This window comes from Anolis carolinensis, unplaced genomic scaffold, assembly GCF_035594765.1.
Source record: "Anolis carolinensis isolate JA03-04 unplaced genomic scaffold, rAnoCar3.1.pri scaffold_13, whole genome shotgun sequence".
NCBI lineage: Eukaryota > Metazoa > Chordata > Lepidosauria > Squamata > Dactyloidae > Anolis > Anolis carolinensis.
The window spans coordinates 19,672,497-19,690,527 of record NW_026943824.1 but is presented as its reverse complement, the minus strand read 5'-3'; the positions used below and the strand labels follow the sequence as shown (position 1 = coordinate 19,690,527).

Below are 18,031 nucleotides of genomic sequence, written 5' to 3'. Positions count from 1 at the left end.
AATAATAATAATAATAATAAGTTTATTTGTATCCCGCCACCATCTCCCCTGGAGGAGACTCGGGGCGGCTCACAGAAATATCAAATACAAAACAATAACAATATACAATACATCAATAAACAATAACATGCACCAATTGTAATATTTGCACATTAACCAAAAAGAATAAAAACACACTTATTAAAAACATAGAATTTAAAAACAGTGAGGTTGTAATAGTAGATTAGCAAAGTGCTCCGTGGGGCTGGGTTAGAGGGCCAGTCAGGGTGTATCTTTTGAGTCTCTTTGGGGGTGGTGGGGAGAAGCCTTGGAAACTGTGTCGAAAGAGGCTGTATATAAAACCAATGTTTAAATCCAGATTACAATACAAGCTGAATTTCAGAGGAATGTTTTCATCAGCATTCAAAAGTCAAGCAGGGAAAAGGCCTCCTGGTCTCTCTCGGGAAGGCGTTTCAGAGACTGGGAGCTCTTCCATGTTCCCACCAGAGGATGATGGGAGAGAGAAGATCCTCTCCAGATGATTATAGCGTTCTAATTAGTGTTGTGCCAGAAGATATGGAAGTGCTCTCTCTCTCTCTTTCTCTCTCATAGCACTATTTGCAATGGGGATTGGCCTGATGCCCAAACTAAACTAACTTTCTTTGTGGTAGGTTGTATGTGCACTCAGCCGTCTCAAACTGGAAGAAATGCCTGCACTCAATCAAGCTGAAGGACTCAGTGCTGAGCCTGGTGTAAGTGGACAGATTTAATTATTACACAGTAAAAAGGGACTTGAAGCTTATAGGGGAAAAAACCCCGTGGTTGTTGAACCCCAGGAAATCCAGTCAGGTCCTTTTCCCATCACCACCTGCTTTTTTAAAAGGTCCTCGTAGCTAGAAATCTGGCTGTTGTGTTTACTTTGTAATAGAAGGACTGGGATCTCAGGCTGCCAAATTCAGCTCTGAATTCCCCATCACGACACAGGAGCATTTTCTCCTTTTTCCTCCGAAATTGATGCCCTCCCCTTGTGCTTTCAGGCACGTGAAAGGCCGTGTCCTGGTGGCCCTGGCTGATGGGACCCTGGCTATATTCCACCGAGGAGAAGGTGAGATCCCGGCAGCCGGACTGTACAGCTTTGGGCAACCTTTCCTTAGCATTTGGACATTCAGTGCTTGTGAGGTTTAACCAGACAAACCATCTACAAAGTAGACAGATGCACCGCAATGGGCAGAACCTGGCATTTTGGAAAAAAAATTGTCCAATATGTTGTCAAAGGCTTTCATGGCCGGAGTCAATGGGTTACTGTGAGTTTTCCAGGTTGTCTGGCCATGTTCCAGAAGCATTCTGACGTTTTGCCCACATCTATGGCAGGCATCCTCAGAGGTTGTGAGGTCTGTTGGAAACTAGGCAAGGGAGGTTTATATATCTGTGGAATAATATCCAGGGTGGGAGAAAACTCTACTCTGCTTGAGGCAAGTGTGAACGTTGCAATTAATCATGTTGATTCACATTAATTAGCCTGGCTGCTTCAAGGCCTGGCTGCTTCCCATCTGAGGGAATCCTTTGTTAGCAGGTGCTAGCTGACCCCGATTGTTCCCTGTATGGAATTCCCCTGTTTTTAGAGTGTTGTTAGTTGTTTACTATCCTGATTTTAGAGTTTTTTAATACCGGGAGCCAGATTGTGTTCATTTTGATGGTTTCCTCCTTTCTGTTGAAGTTGTCCACATGCTTGTGGATTTCAGTGGCTTCTGTGTGTGGCCTGACATGGTGGTTGTGAGAGTGGTCCAGCATTTCTGTGTTCTCCAGTAATCTGCTGTGTCGAGATTGGCTCCTCAAGTGCTCTGCTATGGCTGGTTGAGTGAGTCTGCAATGCCTTTCATCTCCCTTGATTCGTGTTTGGTCAATGCTGCTGCATTTGGAGGTTCCTATGTAGACTTGGAATACGGTAGACTCCCGCAGAGGTGAGAAGATCCCTTTTCTCCTTTCCTGAGCATAGCATTTGTTGGATCTTCTTAGTGGGTCTGTAGATAGGTTGTAGGTTGTGTTTCTTCCTCAGCTTCCCTCTGTGGTCAGTGGTTCCCTTGATGCCTGGTAAGAACCTTTTTCCTCTGGGTGGAGCTTTGTCTTGACTCTCGTGGCTTGTTCTTGGCCTTGCAGCTCTTCTTTTGTCCTTTTTTATTATGGTCTGGACCAAACCTCTTGGTTCATGGGACCCTTCAGAAGACTTTTATTCCCCGCATAACTCTTAATTTTGTCCCTCAGTGTTGTGAATCCGCAAGGTTCTTCCTTCGTTCATCTACTCCTATTGCCTGGGTGTTTAGGGCTGGAAATAAAGAGAAAGTGTTTTAGGTATAACCACAAGCCCTTATTTTGGTGCAAAAGCATTGGATATAACCAGAAACATTATTTTTGGTACAGAAAATACTGGATGCACACCTAAAGTGAGGAATGAAATTTTTTCGCTTTTGTACTTCAGTTTTCAAATTGGGCTTTATGTCTGACAACTGGACCCAGCGCGCTCCTAAATTTGTTTTTGGTATAAGCATAAGCTGAAAATCCTGATTTGCTTTGATAGATGGACACAAAGGGGAGCATTGCTCAGAGGGCACGGCGCATGGAGCTAGTTCCAGGCGCAATATGTCTTCTCTTACTTTATTTATCTCTCCTCCTGCTTCCTTGATCTCTTTGCCTCTAGATGGTCAGTGGGACCTCAGCAACTACCACCTCATGGACCTGGGCCACACACACCATTCCATCCGCTGCATGGCGGTGGTCTATGACCGAGTCTGGTGCGGCTACAAGAACAAGATCCACGTCATCCAGCCAAAGACCATGCAGATCGAGGTCAGGCAAGGGCAACTCTTGAAAGGGACCATAATAAGCAGTTAGGAATTGTGGGAGTTGAAGTCCAAAACACCTGGGGGGTGGCCTGCTGTATTAGTTCACTCAATAGTAACTTTGGTTGCGTTCCAATCAGACATATATAAATGTATATATATAAAAGGGTAATGGAATCACGGCACCGGACAAAACAACTTTTTCTTGCTTTTATTGTTGTTTTTATTGTTTTTATTGTTATTTTAAAGCCAAGTGTATTGTTTTAATCTATTTTTGTAAACCGCTCCGAGCCAAACTGGGAGTAGCGGTATATAAGTTTAATAAATAAATAAATAAATAAACTAAACTAAATGCCCCACAACCTCAAAAATTGACAGCACAACCTCTCATCCACGCCTCTACGTTCATACAACAAAAAGAAAAGAAAAATTAAGTCCTAGCCACAACTACGCGTGGCCGGGCACAGCTAGTAAAATAATAAAACTTTATTTATATACCGCCCTATCTCCCGGATGGGACTCAGGGTGGTTTCCAATCATAAAAACAACACAAACATTACATAGCAACATAATACACATTATTAAACAAAGTAAAACAATACAATTATAGCAATAAATAACACTTACATGACCAGATCAAGGGGACATGTTCCTATTTTGGCACCGTAAACATTCCAATATATTTAAAAACAGCTACTATATATATTCGAGTATAAGCCGACCCGAATATAAGCCGATGCACCTCATTTTACCATAAAAAACTGGGAAAACTTATTGAGTATAAGCCAAGGGTGGGAAATGCAGCAGCTACGGTTAAATTTCAAAATAAAAATAGATACCAATAAAATTACATTGAGGCATCAGTAGGCATTAAATGTTTTTTTTTAATATTTACTGTATTTCAAAGAAAAACAGTAAAGTAGCTCTGTAAGTGGAAAAGTTGAGTCAACAAAAACAATATGGTATTAACAATAACTTAGTAATAATAAGGAGCCTCCAGTGGCTCAGTGTGTTAAAGCGCTGAGCTGCTGAACTTGCAGACTGAAAGGTCCCAGGTGCAAACCAGGGGAGCGGAGTGAGCGCCCGCTGTTAGCCCCAGCTTCTGCCAACTAGCAGTTTGAAAACATGCAAATGTGAGTAGATCACTAGGTACTGCTCCGGCGGGAAGTTAACGGCGTTCCATGCAGTCATGCCATTGGCCACAGGACCTTGGAGGTGTCTATGGACAACGCCGGCTCTTCGGCTTAGAAACTGGGATGAGCACCAACCCCCAGAGTCGGTCACGACTGGACTTAATGTCAGGGGAAAACTTTACCTTTACCTATAAGCCAAGGGTGGGAAATGCAGCAGCTACAGTTAAATTACAAAATAAAAATAGATACCAATAAAATTACATTGAGGCAACAGTAGACATTAAATGTTTTTTGAATATTTACTGCAGTTCAAAGAAAAACAGTAAACTAGCTCTGTAAGTGGAAAAGTTGAGTCAACAAAAACAATATGGTATGAACAATGACTTAATAATAATAATGACAATAATAACATTATAAGCCGAGGGAGGCTTTTTCAGGGCTGAAAAATTCGGCTTATCTTTGAGTGTATACAGCACATATTTTGTAATTGGTTGTTATTTGTTGAAGAAGGCAGTTTGTGGTTAGTGTTTGGAAAGGTAGCCCTGGGAATAGAAATGTCTGCTAAGCTGCCATCACCCACAACCCCTCCGATCTCCTTTTGCCAGACGTCCTTCGACGCCCACCCTCGGCGGGAGAGCCAGATCCGGCAGCTGGCGTGGATTGGGGACGGCGTCTGGGTCTCCATCCGCCTGGACTCCACGCTGAGGCTCTACCACGCGCACACCCATCAGCACCTCCAGGATGTGGACATCGAGCCCTACGTCAGCAAAATGTTAGGTAAAGCAAAACAGAGACAGAAACTTTTTCACTACTTGGACTTTGGTGGATATTTTCTTCTGAGGAGAGAAGGCTTTCCATTCACTCTCCCATATATGTCTGACCTTTGTTTATTGATTTATTTACATTTATTTTCTGTACTTTTACCCTGCCCTTCTCACCTCGGAAGGGACTCAGGGCGGCTTAACAACATGGCCAATAATTCAGTGCTGTTTAAAACAATTACAAAAAAGTTACAGAAAAGTCATTTAAAAATACATATTAAATCACACTACAATACAGTTAAAACCATTAATATCGCGTGATCCAAAAGCAAAGTCCGGGCCGTTCCGTTGGTCAAATTCCGAGTCTTTTATGTCTATTGCTGCACCAGGTTTTCCAAAGCTTGGTCAAAGACCTTCCCCCTAGAATTCCTTTTTGATGCAGTCTTTATTTCTTTTCAAATCTCTATGATTTGCATTAAACAATTGACACAGTCCTTTTGGTAAAAGGCCCAAGATTCCCATCCTCTCATCTCCAAGAAGAGTTGGGAGAGAATCTGATCTGAAACTATGGACCGCTGACAATAATAATAATAGTAATAATAATAATAATACATCACATAGTCCTAAACACTTAGGAAGTGTTCGACTTGTGATTTTGTAATACAAAATCAAGCATATAGATCTCGTTTGCTGTGTCATACTATGTCTTTGTGTCGATAAAATAATAATAGTAATAATAATAAAATCCAGTCTCTGACTAACACTGTCCAAATTTTTTGCACTGATATCAGCATGGAGTTTGGTTTGGACAAATGCTCGACAGTGGCATTGAAGAAGGGAAAAATCATTGAAAGTAAGGGCATAAATATGCCTAATGGCCAAACAATAATGTGTCACCAGCCAGAGGCCTATAAATATCTGGGCATATTACAGCTGGATAACATCAAGCATGAACATGTGAACACACAAAGGGTCAGAAAAATTCTCAAAAGCAAGCTCAATGGAGGCAACACCATCAAGGCCATAAACACCTGGGCCATACCTGTCATAAGATATACTGCTGGCATTATAAATTGGATACAGGCAGAACTGGACAATTTGGACAGAAAAACAAGAAAACTCATGACCATTCATCATTCACTGCAAGGAAAGGGTTAAGGGAGAGGCAGTGGGTGTGGTCATGCAAATTCCGTAGGCTGTGTCTTTGGTAGCTCCTCAACACTGTGTGTTAAAGCTGTCTGTGCAAATGGACACCCCTGCCACATATCTTTATAAAAGATAGATTATTCTGTAGTGAGTTACGTGATCCTAACCAAGTCTGTTTTGCACTTTCTGTTCAGGAACTGGGAAGCTGGGTTTCTCGTTTGTGCGGATCACAGCTTTGCTTATCGCTGGCAATCGCCTCTGGGTCGGGACTGGGAACGGCGTCATCATTTCCATCCCTTTGACTGAGAGTAAGTGGCCTTGGCTGGGCACCCACATTCATATTCTCTGTATGGAGAATGAACATGTCTATGAACTGCTTTTTGCTTCCTCTCTTCACAAGATTGTCTCCTGCAATTTCAGCCATGTTTGCGGTATCACATCAGTCCCAGATACTATGTTTTTAAAATCTTGCCATGATGTTAATTTGTTTGAGGACAACCTGTCCATCAGGTAGTCATTGCAAATCATGTAAACATCCCCAGTCCTGCTTTCTTTGTATACATTCTGGTATGGATCTTTAGCAATAGAGTAATCAGGACCAGGGCTTCTTTAACCTTTTCCCATTCGTGATCCTTTTCTGCCTGAGACATTTTTCCATGACCCTGGGTATGGAAGTAGATCAGAAAGGTATAACATTGAGCTAAGGCAATGATGGGCAACCTTTTGCGCTTGGCATGTCAAAATTCACCAAAAAACCGAGCATGACTTGGGTGGTGTGTCACTTCGAGAAAAAAACCATAATTTCGCAATATGTATAGTTTAAATAACAAAAATGTATAATTGAAATATATAACTGTATTCAATACATCAAAAACTATTTACTACCATTATTTCCATGTACAACAGTCTAAGGTACCTCTTGCAGTTTCCACACTGATTTCTCTCTATCCTAGTCATGAATAATGAATAATAATAATAATGTAGTCATGAATAATGAATAATATAAAAATAATATAATAGTAATAATATGATAATATACTACTAGAATAATAATAGAAATTATATATATATATATATATATATATATATATACACACACACACACACGCGCAATGTGCATAATTCCCATGGAGTAAACAACAAAACCACTGGACCAAATCACACCAAATTTGGGCACAAAAGACATAGTCATCCAATCAGTCTGCATGCAGCAGCGTGTCAGCAAAAATGGCTAGGCGTGTCAGTGCTGACACGCGTGTCATAGGTTGGCCATCACTGAGCTAAGGGGACGCCATTTGGGGTTGAAACTCATAGTTTAAGAAGCCCTGTGTCAGACACAATCACCCATGTCTTATCTGGGTCATTTACTTTGGAATAAACGGTTCCTTTTGGCTTGCCAACCTGAGTGCGACTGGAAAGCAACATTGTAGGTGGAGATGCTACTTGTTATTGAGTAGTGGTTGCTGAGATGGCATTTGCCACACATGTGTTTCCTTTCTTGTATGTACTGTGGTACCTTCGCTTAAACAAGTAATTATAATAACAATAATAACAACTTTATTTGTATACCGCTCCATCTCCTCGAGAGGACTCAAGGCGGTTTCCAGCATGAACATAAAAAACATTCAATTGTCAAAAAACACCACACAACAAAGTTCAACATAATACACATAATAAACAACGTCATAAGACAAAATCAAATCAATTCTATTAAAAAACAGACACAAATTTACAAATACAAACCAATAAACTCCATCAAGGATTCAAATACTACTAAACAGAATTTCAAGGTAGACATGGTCAATTATAAGTATTATAAGTATTTGCAAATGCACCCAATATTAAGAGACCCCTTTTGCTCTTTCTCTCAGTAAGTAATGTTTTCTTCTATCTGTGTGTTCTTATATGTTCCTCCATGTTTCCTTTGCCTAGCTGTCGTCCTCCATCGAGGGCAGCTCCTTGGGCTCAGGGGTAAGTTCCACACTTCCTTCCAACCTTCCTTTGATGCTCTAGATGCCGTCCTGTATTTACTCAGTGATCTTTCTATTTGCTCCCAGTCACTTTAAGCACTCATTTTTCTATCATCATTGTAACTGCATCCAGTCTCTGGGCAGACATCCCTTTGGAAATAAATGGCAATCACAACTTTATTGAAAAGGAAAAAAAAATGATGTCATATCGATTTAGTAAATGTGAATCTCCATGGACGTGTGGAGACCGTATTTTGCAAAACACTAGTCAAGAAAAGCATAACCTTGTTAGAAGTCAACTCTTTGAACAAGTGATATTCATAAGCATTTGTGTAATGGCACACAGGTAACTCAGCTGTTAGACTGAAGAACCATTTCTTTGAACTGCCAAGGACAAAGACAGGCCACTACAAAAATATATTTCGTTAGCAGAGGATGGCTGTTTCTTTGAAGTTGCAGTTGCTGTTGTAATTGCAGTTACCCAAAACATATACTCTCCCTTAGTTTAAAATATGCGCTAAGAGATTAAAAAATGAAGTTTTCTTTGAAAAATAGCATATCTTGTTTACTCACAAACATTCTGTATTAATTCACCATACAGGCACATTTCTTATTAAAGTTCAGTTATAGATAGGATGTAGTTCTCTGTGTGTTGAGTACATTCTTAATCATGCACCTTGGAACGGCTGCTCCTTGTGGTCTTTTCCAGCTTGACAATTCTCTGCAGAAGCGTCCTTTCCTTCTGTTTTTATTTTAATGTCTGCTGCCCTCTTCTCTTTCATTCCAGCCAATAAGACCTCTCCCACATCTGGAGAAGGGACCCGGCCGGGTGGCGTCATACACGTGTACGGCAGCGATGACGGCAACGACAAGTCTGCCAGCAGCTTCATCCCGTACTGCTCCATGGCCCAAGCCCAGCTCTGCTTCCACGGTCATCGGGATGCCGTCAAATTCTTTGTTTCTGTGCCTGGTAAGCAGAGGAGGTCACCGTCTTATACTCTGGTCCTTTCTGTAGAAACTACAAGGGCTATCCACAAAGTAGGTTACGTTTTGGATTTTAAAAAGGACAAAGTATAGGATAAATCATTTACCAAATGCAGCTGAAAGACACAGTCCAATATTACAATCTCACGTAATCCCCACTGAAATCTAGGCACGTCTCATATAGATAAATGAGTCTGAAAAGTACTGCTCCAGTAAATTCCCCGCCTGTGTCCTCAGCTCTTCCCCCTTCTCCCTTCCTGCAGCGGAGCCAAAACTCCGCGCTGCCAGCCACGCCCCCATTGTTGGAAACGGAGGAGAGAGGCAGCAAATTTACTGGGGCAGTACTTTTCAAACTCATTTATCTACAAGAAACGTGGCTAAATTTAAATGAGATTTAAATTTACATGAGATTGTAGTTTTGGGATGTATGTTTCAGCTGCATATGGTAAATGATTTCTCCTATACTTTGTCCTTTTTAAAATCCAAAACGTAACCTACTTTGAGGATAGCCCTCGTATATATATATATATATATTTCTGCAGACGTTACAGGCAGAGGCCTTTTTGACAAAGGCTAAAACTGGTCTGGGTTCCTTGATAGTGAAGCTGGTCCTGATTTTTTTTTTAAAAGGGGGTACTATCTTGCCACAGTTTTAAGATCTTGCCACAGTTTTAAAAGGTTTTAATATTTACTTGAGCATTTACCTTTGCCATTTTAGCATATAAATGTTTTATACCGTTTTAACTACCATATTCAATACTATGTTTTAACCTTGTCCTTCACTGTGTTTCTTAATATCCAATTGTATAAGTTTCTACGCTATTCTGATGCTTGTACATTTTCTGTTGCTGGTCATTGACTGTAATAAATATATATATATATATATATATAAAAGGGGGTACTATGAATCACAGCAGGCGTGGGCAAACATCTCCCCTCCCTCCAGGTGTTTTGGACTTCAACTCCCACAATTCCTAACAGCCTACCGGCTGTTAGGAATTGTGGGAGTTGGAGTCCAAAACACCTGGAGGGAGGGGCGACGTTTGCCCATGCCTGAGTGACATCCTTAGATTTATAGGACGAATAGAATGTATATGAAGTGGTTGGCGGAACTCAAGTAGCCCAACCATTAGGTTGAGCTGTGTGATTCCTGCTTGATGTGTCAATCAGCTCGAATAAGCTCTGGCGTCTTTCCAGGCAACGTTCTTGCCACGCTGAATGGGAGCGTGCTGGACAGCCCCTCGGAGAACCCCGGCACGGACGCCGCGGAGGCCGAGGAGGGACAGAAGCTGAAGAACGTCCTGGTGCTGAGCGGAGGAGAAGGCTACATCGATTTCCGGATCGGTAAGTTCAGTCCGAGGAGCCCTCGGTGGCGCAGCCTGTTAACGCGTTGAGCCGCTGAACTTACAGGTTCAAATCCGGGGAGCAGAGTGAGCGCCCACTGTCAGCTCCAGCTTCTGCCAACTTAGCAGTTCGAAAAACATGCAAATGTGAGTAGATCAATAGGTACCGCTCTGGTGGGACGGTAATGGCGCTCCATGCAGTCATGCCCTTAGCCCAGGGGTCCCCAAACTAAGATGTGGTCCTCCAAGGTCATTTACCTGGCCCCTGCCTTCAGTTTTATAATATAATATTTTTATATCAGTTTTAATAATATAATATATTGTATATACATATAATATTAATAATAATCTTATGTTATACAATATAATACTAATATTAATACCATATAATAATATTAATTATGTTATTTATTACATATTATATAATAGTATAGTGGTATAGTTCAATATAGTAATATATAATGCTAATATTGTGCTATGCTAATAATATAATATATTGTATGTACATACAGCTGCTCTGAGTCCTCTTCGAGGTGAGAAGGGTGGGATATAAATGTAGTAAATAAATGCAGTAAATAAATAAATAATTTTAGACTTGGGCTTGGCCATAGTCTGACATGACTTGAAGGCACAACAACAACAATCCTAATTAACTTGACTATCTCATTGGCCAGTAGCAGGCCCACACTTTCCATTGAAATCCTAATAGGTTTATGTTGGTTAAAATTGTTTTCATTTTTAAATATTGTATTTTTTTGTTGTTGTTGTTGCACTATAAATAAGACATGTGCAGTATGCATAGGAATTTGTTTGTATTTTTTTCCAAATGATAATTCAGCCCCTCCACAGTCTGAAGGATTGTGGACCAGCCCTCTGCTTCAAAAGTTTGGGGAGCCCTGCCTTAGACCTTTGTAAGTCCGACCCATTTGCCCATTGAGTATAGATCCATAGGTAGGCCTTCTCAGGATCACACTTAGCACTTTAATGACTGCGCCAGCTCCCTGATGACCTCGACATATTTTGTACCTTGGCCCAGATTTGTAAATTCAATTCATGTTTTTTTAATATCTTTCTTGTATGCTGACTTTTTATGACTGTTTTTATCAATATTGTTGTTTATCATTGATTGTTTGTTTTATTGCATTGTTCGCTTTTATATTGTTACATCCGGGCTTGGCTCCGTGTAAGCCGCCCCGAGTCCCTCTGGGGAGATGGGTCGGGGTATAAGAATAAAGTTATTATTATCATTATTATTATTATTATTATTAGAGGTGTCTACAGACAACGCCAGCTCTTTGGCTTAGAAATGGAGATGAGCACCATGTCGCAGCTATAAAACTGGGGTTCCAAACTCTCAACCCCTTCTGCGGAAGCTGCACCCTTCGTCCAAGGAGAAAAAACCCCAAAACAAACTGTCCTTTAGTAAAGAAAGATTTATATAAACAAAACATACAAAACAGTCCTTTGCTTTTATCAGCAGCAAAAACAAAGCTTTCTTATCTTCAAGCTTTAACCTTTCTGGTTTCTGGACTCTCCGTCTTCAAACCTCCTCAAACCTCTCTTCGGTTCCACTTCAATAGCTTTTCAACAGCAATACCATCTTTGCCACCATCACAAGCACCTTCACATTCACCTTCACATAACACAAACACACAACACACCACCTCAAGATTTACTTAGTCTCTATTAATAGTACTCAGTCTTTAACAGGTGTCTTGATTGCTGGTCAAACATGGATAGGACATGATTCTTACAAACACTTACCCATTTTCACATAAGAAATGACCTAAATAATATAAAACTCTGACACACCAACCCCCAGAGTTGGACACGACTGGACTTAATGTCAGGGGGAAACCTTTTATTATAATAATAAAATAATAATAATAAAAACTTTATTTATACCCCGCCACCATCTCCCCGCGGGGACTGGGGGTGGCTTACATGGGGCAACCCTTCCTTGCCGTGCCTCCCCCCTCCCCCCCCCCCCGAATTCACGGGGTGCCTTCTCTCCGCAGGGGACGGGGAAGACGACGAGACGGAGGAGGGTGCGGGAGAGGCGGCCCCGGTCAAGCCCATCCTCTCCAAGGCCGAGCGGAGCCACATCATCGTGTGGCAAGTGTCCTACATCCCAGAATGAGATGAGGCTCCTTTTCTGACACGAGAACGTTTACTTTCCCGACCCCCAACTCCCCAAATGCCAAGATGTATATAATACGGAACTCCTGCATTATCATCCTACTGTTGGAAGAAGAAAAAAAAGCAAACCCCGGGCGGGCCATAAGCTCACGCCGGATGGCAGTGTCCCGTCCCCCCCCCCCCACGTTCTAAGCTCCCAAGCTTTGCATCATCATCCTCATCATCCACCTTGGGCTGGCTAGCTTTACGAATGGGCTGGGTTCTCCCCAGCTTCCTAAAAAGGGGCAAATGGGGTGCCAGGATAGACTGGGAAGAACAGGTCTGGCTCGGAAGGGCTGGGTGACATCGAGGGTTCAAATTTATCTGCATGGGGGGAAAAACCCAAATTGCTTCTTGCCTTTGCCCCCAAACTTTGCCCTCCAGCATTAGGCATGCAATTAGCCCACAAGCCAATAAGAAAGACGTGGTTTCCACTGATTATGTAGAAGCTTTTCCCGCTGTGTATCTATGGGACCTGGCCATGGGGGGGGGGGGGGGGGGGGGGGGAGGTGCATCCGAGGCAGCCAGGGAATTGGTTGGAAACTGATTCGGGAATCCAGGACATGGACTTGTAAGGCAGGCATGGCCAAACTCAGTCTCTCCGGGTGTTTTGGACTCCAACTCCCACCATTCCTCACAGCCTCAGGCCCCTTCCTTTTCCCCCTCAGCCGCTTAAGTGTGTGGTGTTACTGGGAGGGGTTATTGTACCGATTGTACTGAGCATAATCAGACTCAGGACTCCATTTTGTAGTCCGTCTGCTTTGCACCTCAGTGAGGCTGTTAGGAATGGTGGGAGTTGAAGTCCAAAACACCTGGCGAGGCTACGTTTGCCCATGCCTGTTGTAAGCTGTGCAAATGATGATTATAGACGTCTGTACACAAAGCACGGCCACAAAGGCATGCTATGGCTTTTCATGGCCGGAGCTATTCAGATCTCGGCCTTGTCAAATACCTGGATGGGAGACTATTGAGATGCTTGTTGACGTTGTTCTGAATGACTTGGAAGAAGGATGGAATTCAAAAGTCACAAAGACATCGGGCCATTTCCTAATTGAAAGGCTAAGAGGCCACATCGGATAGCTCTGAAGGAACGATGCCATTGTTGGGGAGAGTGGAGAGGCAGGCAGATAAGAAGTATCTTGAGACGTTCTTTGAAAACGCTAGCAAACCACGAAGGTCCATCTTGTTTTCAGAACCAGCTTGGGTTCGTCTTGTCTTCTGGCAGGGAGCAAATGGTGAAACTCTCAGAATCCTCAGTTGTATTTGGCTGTTGATTTGGGAAACGAATCGTTGGAAATTGAGCTTCTGCTCACACTTTGGGATGGGAAGATGGAGCGTTGTCATCTGTGGAAAGAGCAGGAAGAAAGGGGCATAGAAAGAAGTGTTTTCTTTGCAGGTGGGAGAAAGAAAAGTCTGATTTTAGTTCACCCATAACTTGTGCTGGGACAGACAGGAGCAGCAGTGACTGCAAGTGGATGGATGGCTGAATGAGATAAGTTATTCTGGGATGAGGGTCGGAAGGGGTTGCAGCTGATTCAGAGGCTTGTGAATGACTACGTTTTCCAGTTTGAAACAATCCAGTTGTGAAGTATGTTGGTAATTGCAATCCCATGGTGCCCTCATGAGAAAATGTCCTAGGAATTCCCACCCACGTTCTTCTCACTCGGGGCTAGATCCCCTCTCCTTGGTTGGGTCCATGCTAGAGCCTTGGAATGCCAGAAAAATAATATGTACGGGTCTCGTTCTCTGTCACCACATCCATGTCTTTGGTCCTTCTCCCCCGGCACCCACTCCTCAAACTGAGCATTGCATTTTTTTTCCTTTCGTTTGGCACTTTAACCTTTATGGGGCGAGCTCGAGACATATGGTGACCATGGTCCCAGGTGCGATTCTCTTGCTTGGAAATCTCAGTCCTTAAGAGTATTTTCTTACAAATTTACAGGGATGGTGCTTCTCCAAGGTGGTCTCTGTCACGACCCAAACTTGACAGCCAGTTTGTATAATTGGAACGAATCCATCCATGGTTTGGCATGGAGGTATGACTAGTGCTGGAAGTGGCCGAGTTGGCAGAGCGATTCTGGGAACGGTCATCCCAAGAAAATGTCCCAATCTCATGGAATTTTCTACAGATGAACTCACTTGCACTAGCAGTTGCAAAGTCAGTGTGAATTCAGGAGTACGAGTATCTAATCACTACAGCAGTGGGCAAATACCTTTTCCTATTGACAGCAATCTTATCTCTCCCTTGGTCACATTGATCCTCAGTTCAGTTAAAGTTTGCTAATTCATTGATGGGGGGGAAGGGGAGGGAAAGACTCTCCGCTTGAAAGGCTGTAGCATCACTACCAATCCGTGTGGCAGGCTATTAATACTGGGCTCAATGGACAAATATCTGAGGTGGCTTCCTAAATTTCCTCTATTGATGTCCAGACAGGATTTTGACCATTGCCACCCTTGGTTTTTCAGGCCAACCTTTATCTTAGAACTTCTTGAAAAGGCCGAGATGCTTCATCAGTTTGTCATCTCAACCACCATCAAGGGGAACGGTTCCTATTCCAGTTAGGCCTCTTCCCCAATAACAGAATGCAGTTGTAAGAGGAAACATATAGCGCTATAGGTGGTTGTTTGGGCGAGATGAGCTGCAAGGTGATGTTGTCGATCCCTCTCTTTTAAGAAGAGGGGGTCTGTGTGGCATATTTCTTTTTTTAAAGTGGGGTAGATCCCCAGGGATGGGCTTCAGAGTAGTGCTACGTTGAGCAGACTTTGTGAATTGAATTGGTTTCTTCAGGGAGTGGGTTTGTTGTCGTGGCAAAGATATACTTGCAGAATGTTCTGACTCAGTGCAACTTGAGGTATGATGCATGAGATGGAAATGGATGGAGAAAGGGGTTCGAAAGCGGACAGAGAAGGGCAAAGAAAAGGAAGCAGCTTACATTTGAAGCGGGGAGTGTGCAGAGCAGAGTCCCCTTTGGATATCTAGAAACCTGGCAGCTGGGAAGACAAATAGGCCACGCTTGGAGAGAGAGAGAGAGAGAGAGAGAGAACGATACGCAAGGCTAACCTAGCGCCTTCCCCTTGCCCCCGAGACTGCAATTGCTCCTGCATGGAACAACTCAATTCTCTAAACTTGTATAGGACTATGAAGCCCCTTGCAAATCCTGTCACTTTGAGTTTGCCTCACCTGGCGGAAAATGCCTTGTTGGGAGTTTGAAGTGCGCTTTCAATAAAAACATAACCTGGCACAAAATACGATAAGAGTCATAGAAGGCTGGCGAGTGGTCAACAGCAAGAGAGAGAAAAGGGGTTTGACTCAACATACACTCTCCCTGCTGCATCTTCACTGTGATGTATGTAAAACTCAAATCGGTATGCTACGGAAGGATGTTCAAAAAATGTGGCCTGAATACTCTGGCAATTTGGATTCAAATGTATAAAAGGCTGCTGTGTGGGGGGAAAAACCCGTTAACACCACTCCTTTATGCTTTGTCCCTTGTATTCTATCATACAAATCAAACTGTATCTGTTCTGTATGTAATAAAACATTGTTATCACAGATGCGAGTCCATGCGTGAGTCCGCCTCTGCAGCGTGGTAATGGATCCCTCTTGTGGAATGTTGCCTGTTTCTTCTCTCCAGAAAAGCCATTCCTGTGGCCTCGGCTCCTGCCACAAAATCCGCCACGTTCTGTGGCCACAGAGTGTTCTTAGTCCTCTTTATGGTCCTTGGTCATTCTTTTTTCTGGCAAACATGACAATTTTCCTGTGTTTCTCAGCAAGTGTTCTGGCTACTGAGCACCCAAAGTTCCGGCCCAGGACATTTTTACGCGAATCCAGGTATATTGGTATATAAAACAGGTATAAAAACCAAACAATTACTGATAACAAAACCGCATTTGCAAGGCTTACTAAACTGGCCGGTACTCCTTTTTATGAAGTAAGCTGAAGCATCTTCTAAGGAGGCAAAGCGTTAATGAAAACTGCAATCCAGGACATCTGGAAACTGCTGGGTTGAGGGGACACTATTATTATTTATTATTTTCAGTATTTATATTCAGCCCTTCATTCTCACCCCGAAGAGTACTCGGGGTGGATCACATTACACATATAAAGCAAACATTCAATGCCTTAACATAGAACAAAGACAGAGACAAACACAGGCTCCGAGCTGGCCTCGAACTCATGACCTCTTGGTCAGAGTGATTTGTTTCAGCTGGCTGCCACCTGGTGGCTATTTAAGGCACTTACACAAATCTCTTAGCAATAACATGCAGCATTTACAGTGGACTCTGCAGGAAATGCTTCAGCTGTGCTCCATAAAATGGAAAGTCAGCCTGTTTGTCAAGCCTTGTCAAAATTGATTTATTTATAAATGTTTGACTTCTGTGTCTATTTTACTTACCTATATAGGGGCCGCGGTAGCACAATGGGTTTAAACCTTGTGCCGGCTGAACTGCTGACCTGAAGATCTGAAGGTTGGCAGTTCGAATCTGCAAGGTGGGGTGAGCTCCCATCCGTCAGCCCCAGCTTCCATGCGGGGACATGAGGGAAGCCTCCCACAGGATGGTAACACATCCGGGCGTCCCCAGGGCAACGTTTCTCACACCAGAAGCAACTTGCAGTATGTTCTTAATGCCCTTCTGACACAACTTAAAAAAAAATCAACTTACCTATATACCCAGATTCACATAATTTTTTCAGGCAGAAAGGGATCGGAGAGGGAAAAGGTATCCGAAGCCCTGATCTGGACTGCCTCTCAGCTGCTACAACACCTTCAATAAGTCTTTATCAAAATACCTTCAACAGAAAAAAAAATCCGTCCATCCTCATCTTGAATAGGTGGTAACATCAAGAAATTCTGTCTCCTGACATGTGAATCTACTCAACTGGAGCCACGTAGTCTTGAAGAATCCATTGCACAACATCTTGAAGTCCAAACATCTTTTCCAAGAATGAAAACAACTGCCTTCTGAAAGTTTATTTCACAACAACCCATATGTAAAATGTAGCTATTTACAGATTCCTTTGTCTTGGGAACTGGCATTTTGACATCTAGTGATTGGAAGTTGGGCTCAGGGCCTGGAAAGTTGCAGGAAAAACAAAGGGACCATAAAAGCAAGAATAATTGCATTACTCGGAGTGCGACCCACTGGGGACTGGCTGCTGTTCTCCATTCTTGGGGGAGCCTTTTTGCGCTCCCCTCTTGCGAAGAAACCAGACAAAATTATCCTGCTGCCAAGAGACTGGGAGATGCAAGTTACCAGCCACACACAGCCTGTTTTTATCCTTTCCAGAGACACATCCCAGAGATTATAAAGGTTGCTTTTTTTGGAACTGCTGCTTCCTTCCAGATTCTCCAAATGGCTATTATCGCAGCTACGGATTCTGTGAATTGTCCAAAAAAAAAAGTACCATAAACTTTTTAGTTTTTTAGGAAGAAGAGACTGGCCGTTGCTTAGGGGTAGATTTTACCTTTCTCAGGTGTGTCAGGTTGGTGACAGTAGGCTTAAAACTAAAAAGCTAAAAAACTACATTTTTTTAGGCAAACTTTGTCCCTCCAGGTGTTCCTAACAGGAGCCACAGTGGGTTAAACCACAATTCCTTACAGCCTCAGGCCCTTTCCTTTTACCTCTCAGCCGCTTAAGCTGACTCAAGGGACCTTTGAAGGCAACCCTAATAAGGCAGATGTGTCTCTCGACAGAAAT

The 18,031-nt window shown here is 42.8% G+C and overlaps 1 protein-coding gene and 1 long non-coding RNA gene across 22 annotated transcripts in view; one reads left to right on the top strand and one right to left on the bottom strand.

The window, feature by feature from the left end:
• mapk8ip3 (mitogen-activated protein kinase 8 interacting protein 3) overlaps positions 1–15,883 on the top strand; it is a 61,916-nt gene extending 46,033 nt beyond the window's left edge. For all 21 annotated transcript variants that reach the window (XM_008122139.3, XM_008122138.3, XM_016997997.2 and 18 more), the window contains 9 exons: positions 651–731; positions 1,017–1,084; positions 2,675–2,823; positions 4,555–4,726; positions 6,051–6,164; positions 7,789–7,827; positions 8,614–8,796; positions 10,008–10,154; positions 12,172–15,883. In XM_008122139.3, the coding sequence (XP_008120346.1) occupies positions 651–731; positions 1,017–1,084; positions 2,675–2,823; positions 4,555–4,726; positions 6,051–6,164; positions 7,789–7,827; positions 8,614–8,796; positions 10,008–10,154; positions 12,172–12,293 (1,075 nt within the window). In that variant the 3' untranslated portion in view covers positions 12,294–15,883. The remainder of the gene's footprint in view (positions 1–650; positions 732–1,016; positions 1,085–2,674; positions 2,824–4,554; positions 4,727–6,050; positions 6,165–7,788; positions 7,828–8,613; positions 8,797–10,007; positions 10,155–12,171) is intronic.
• Positions 3–17,907, bottom strand: LOC134294242 (uncharacterized). The gene is made up of 2 exons (XR_010001207.1): positions 16,997–17,907; positions 3–2,302 (listed from the first exon to the last, which is right to left on the bottom strand). It is a non-coding gene; the product is annotated as an uncharacterized LOC134294242 (long non-coding RNA).
• Between the last annotated feature and the right edge of the window lie 124 nt (positions 17,908–18,031).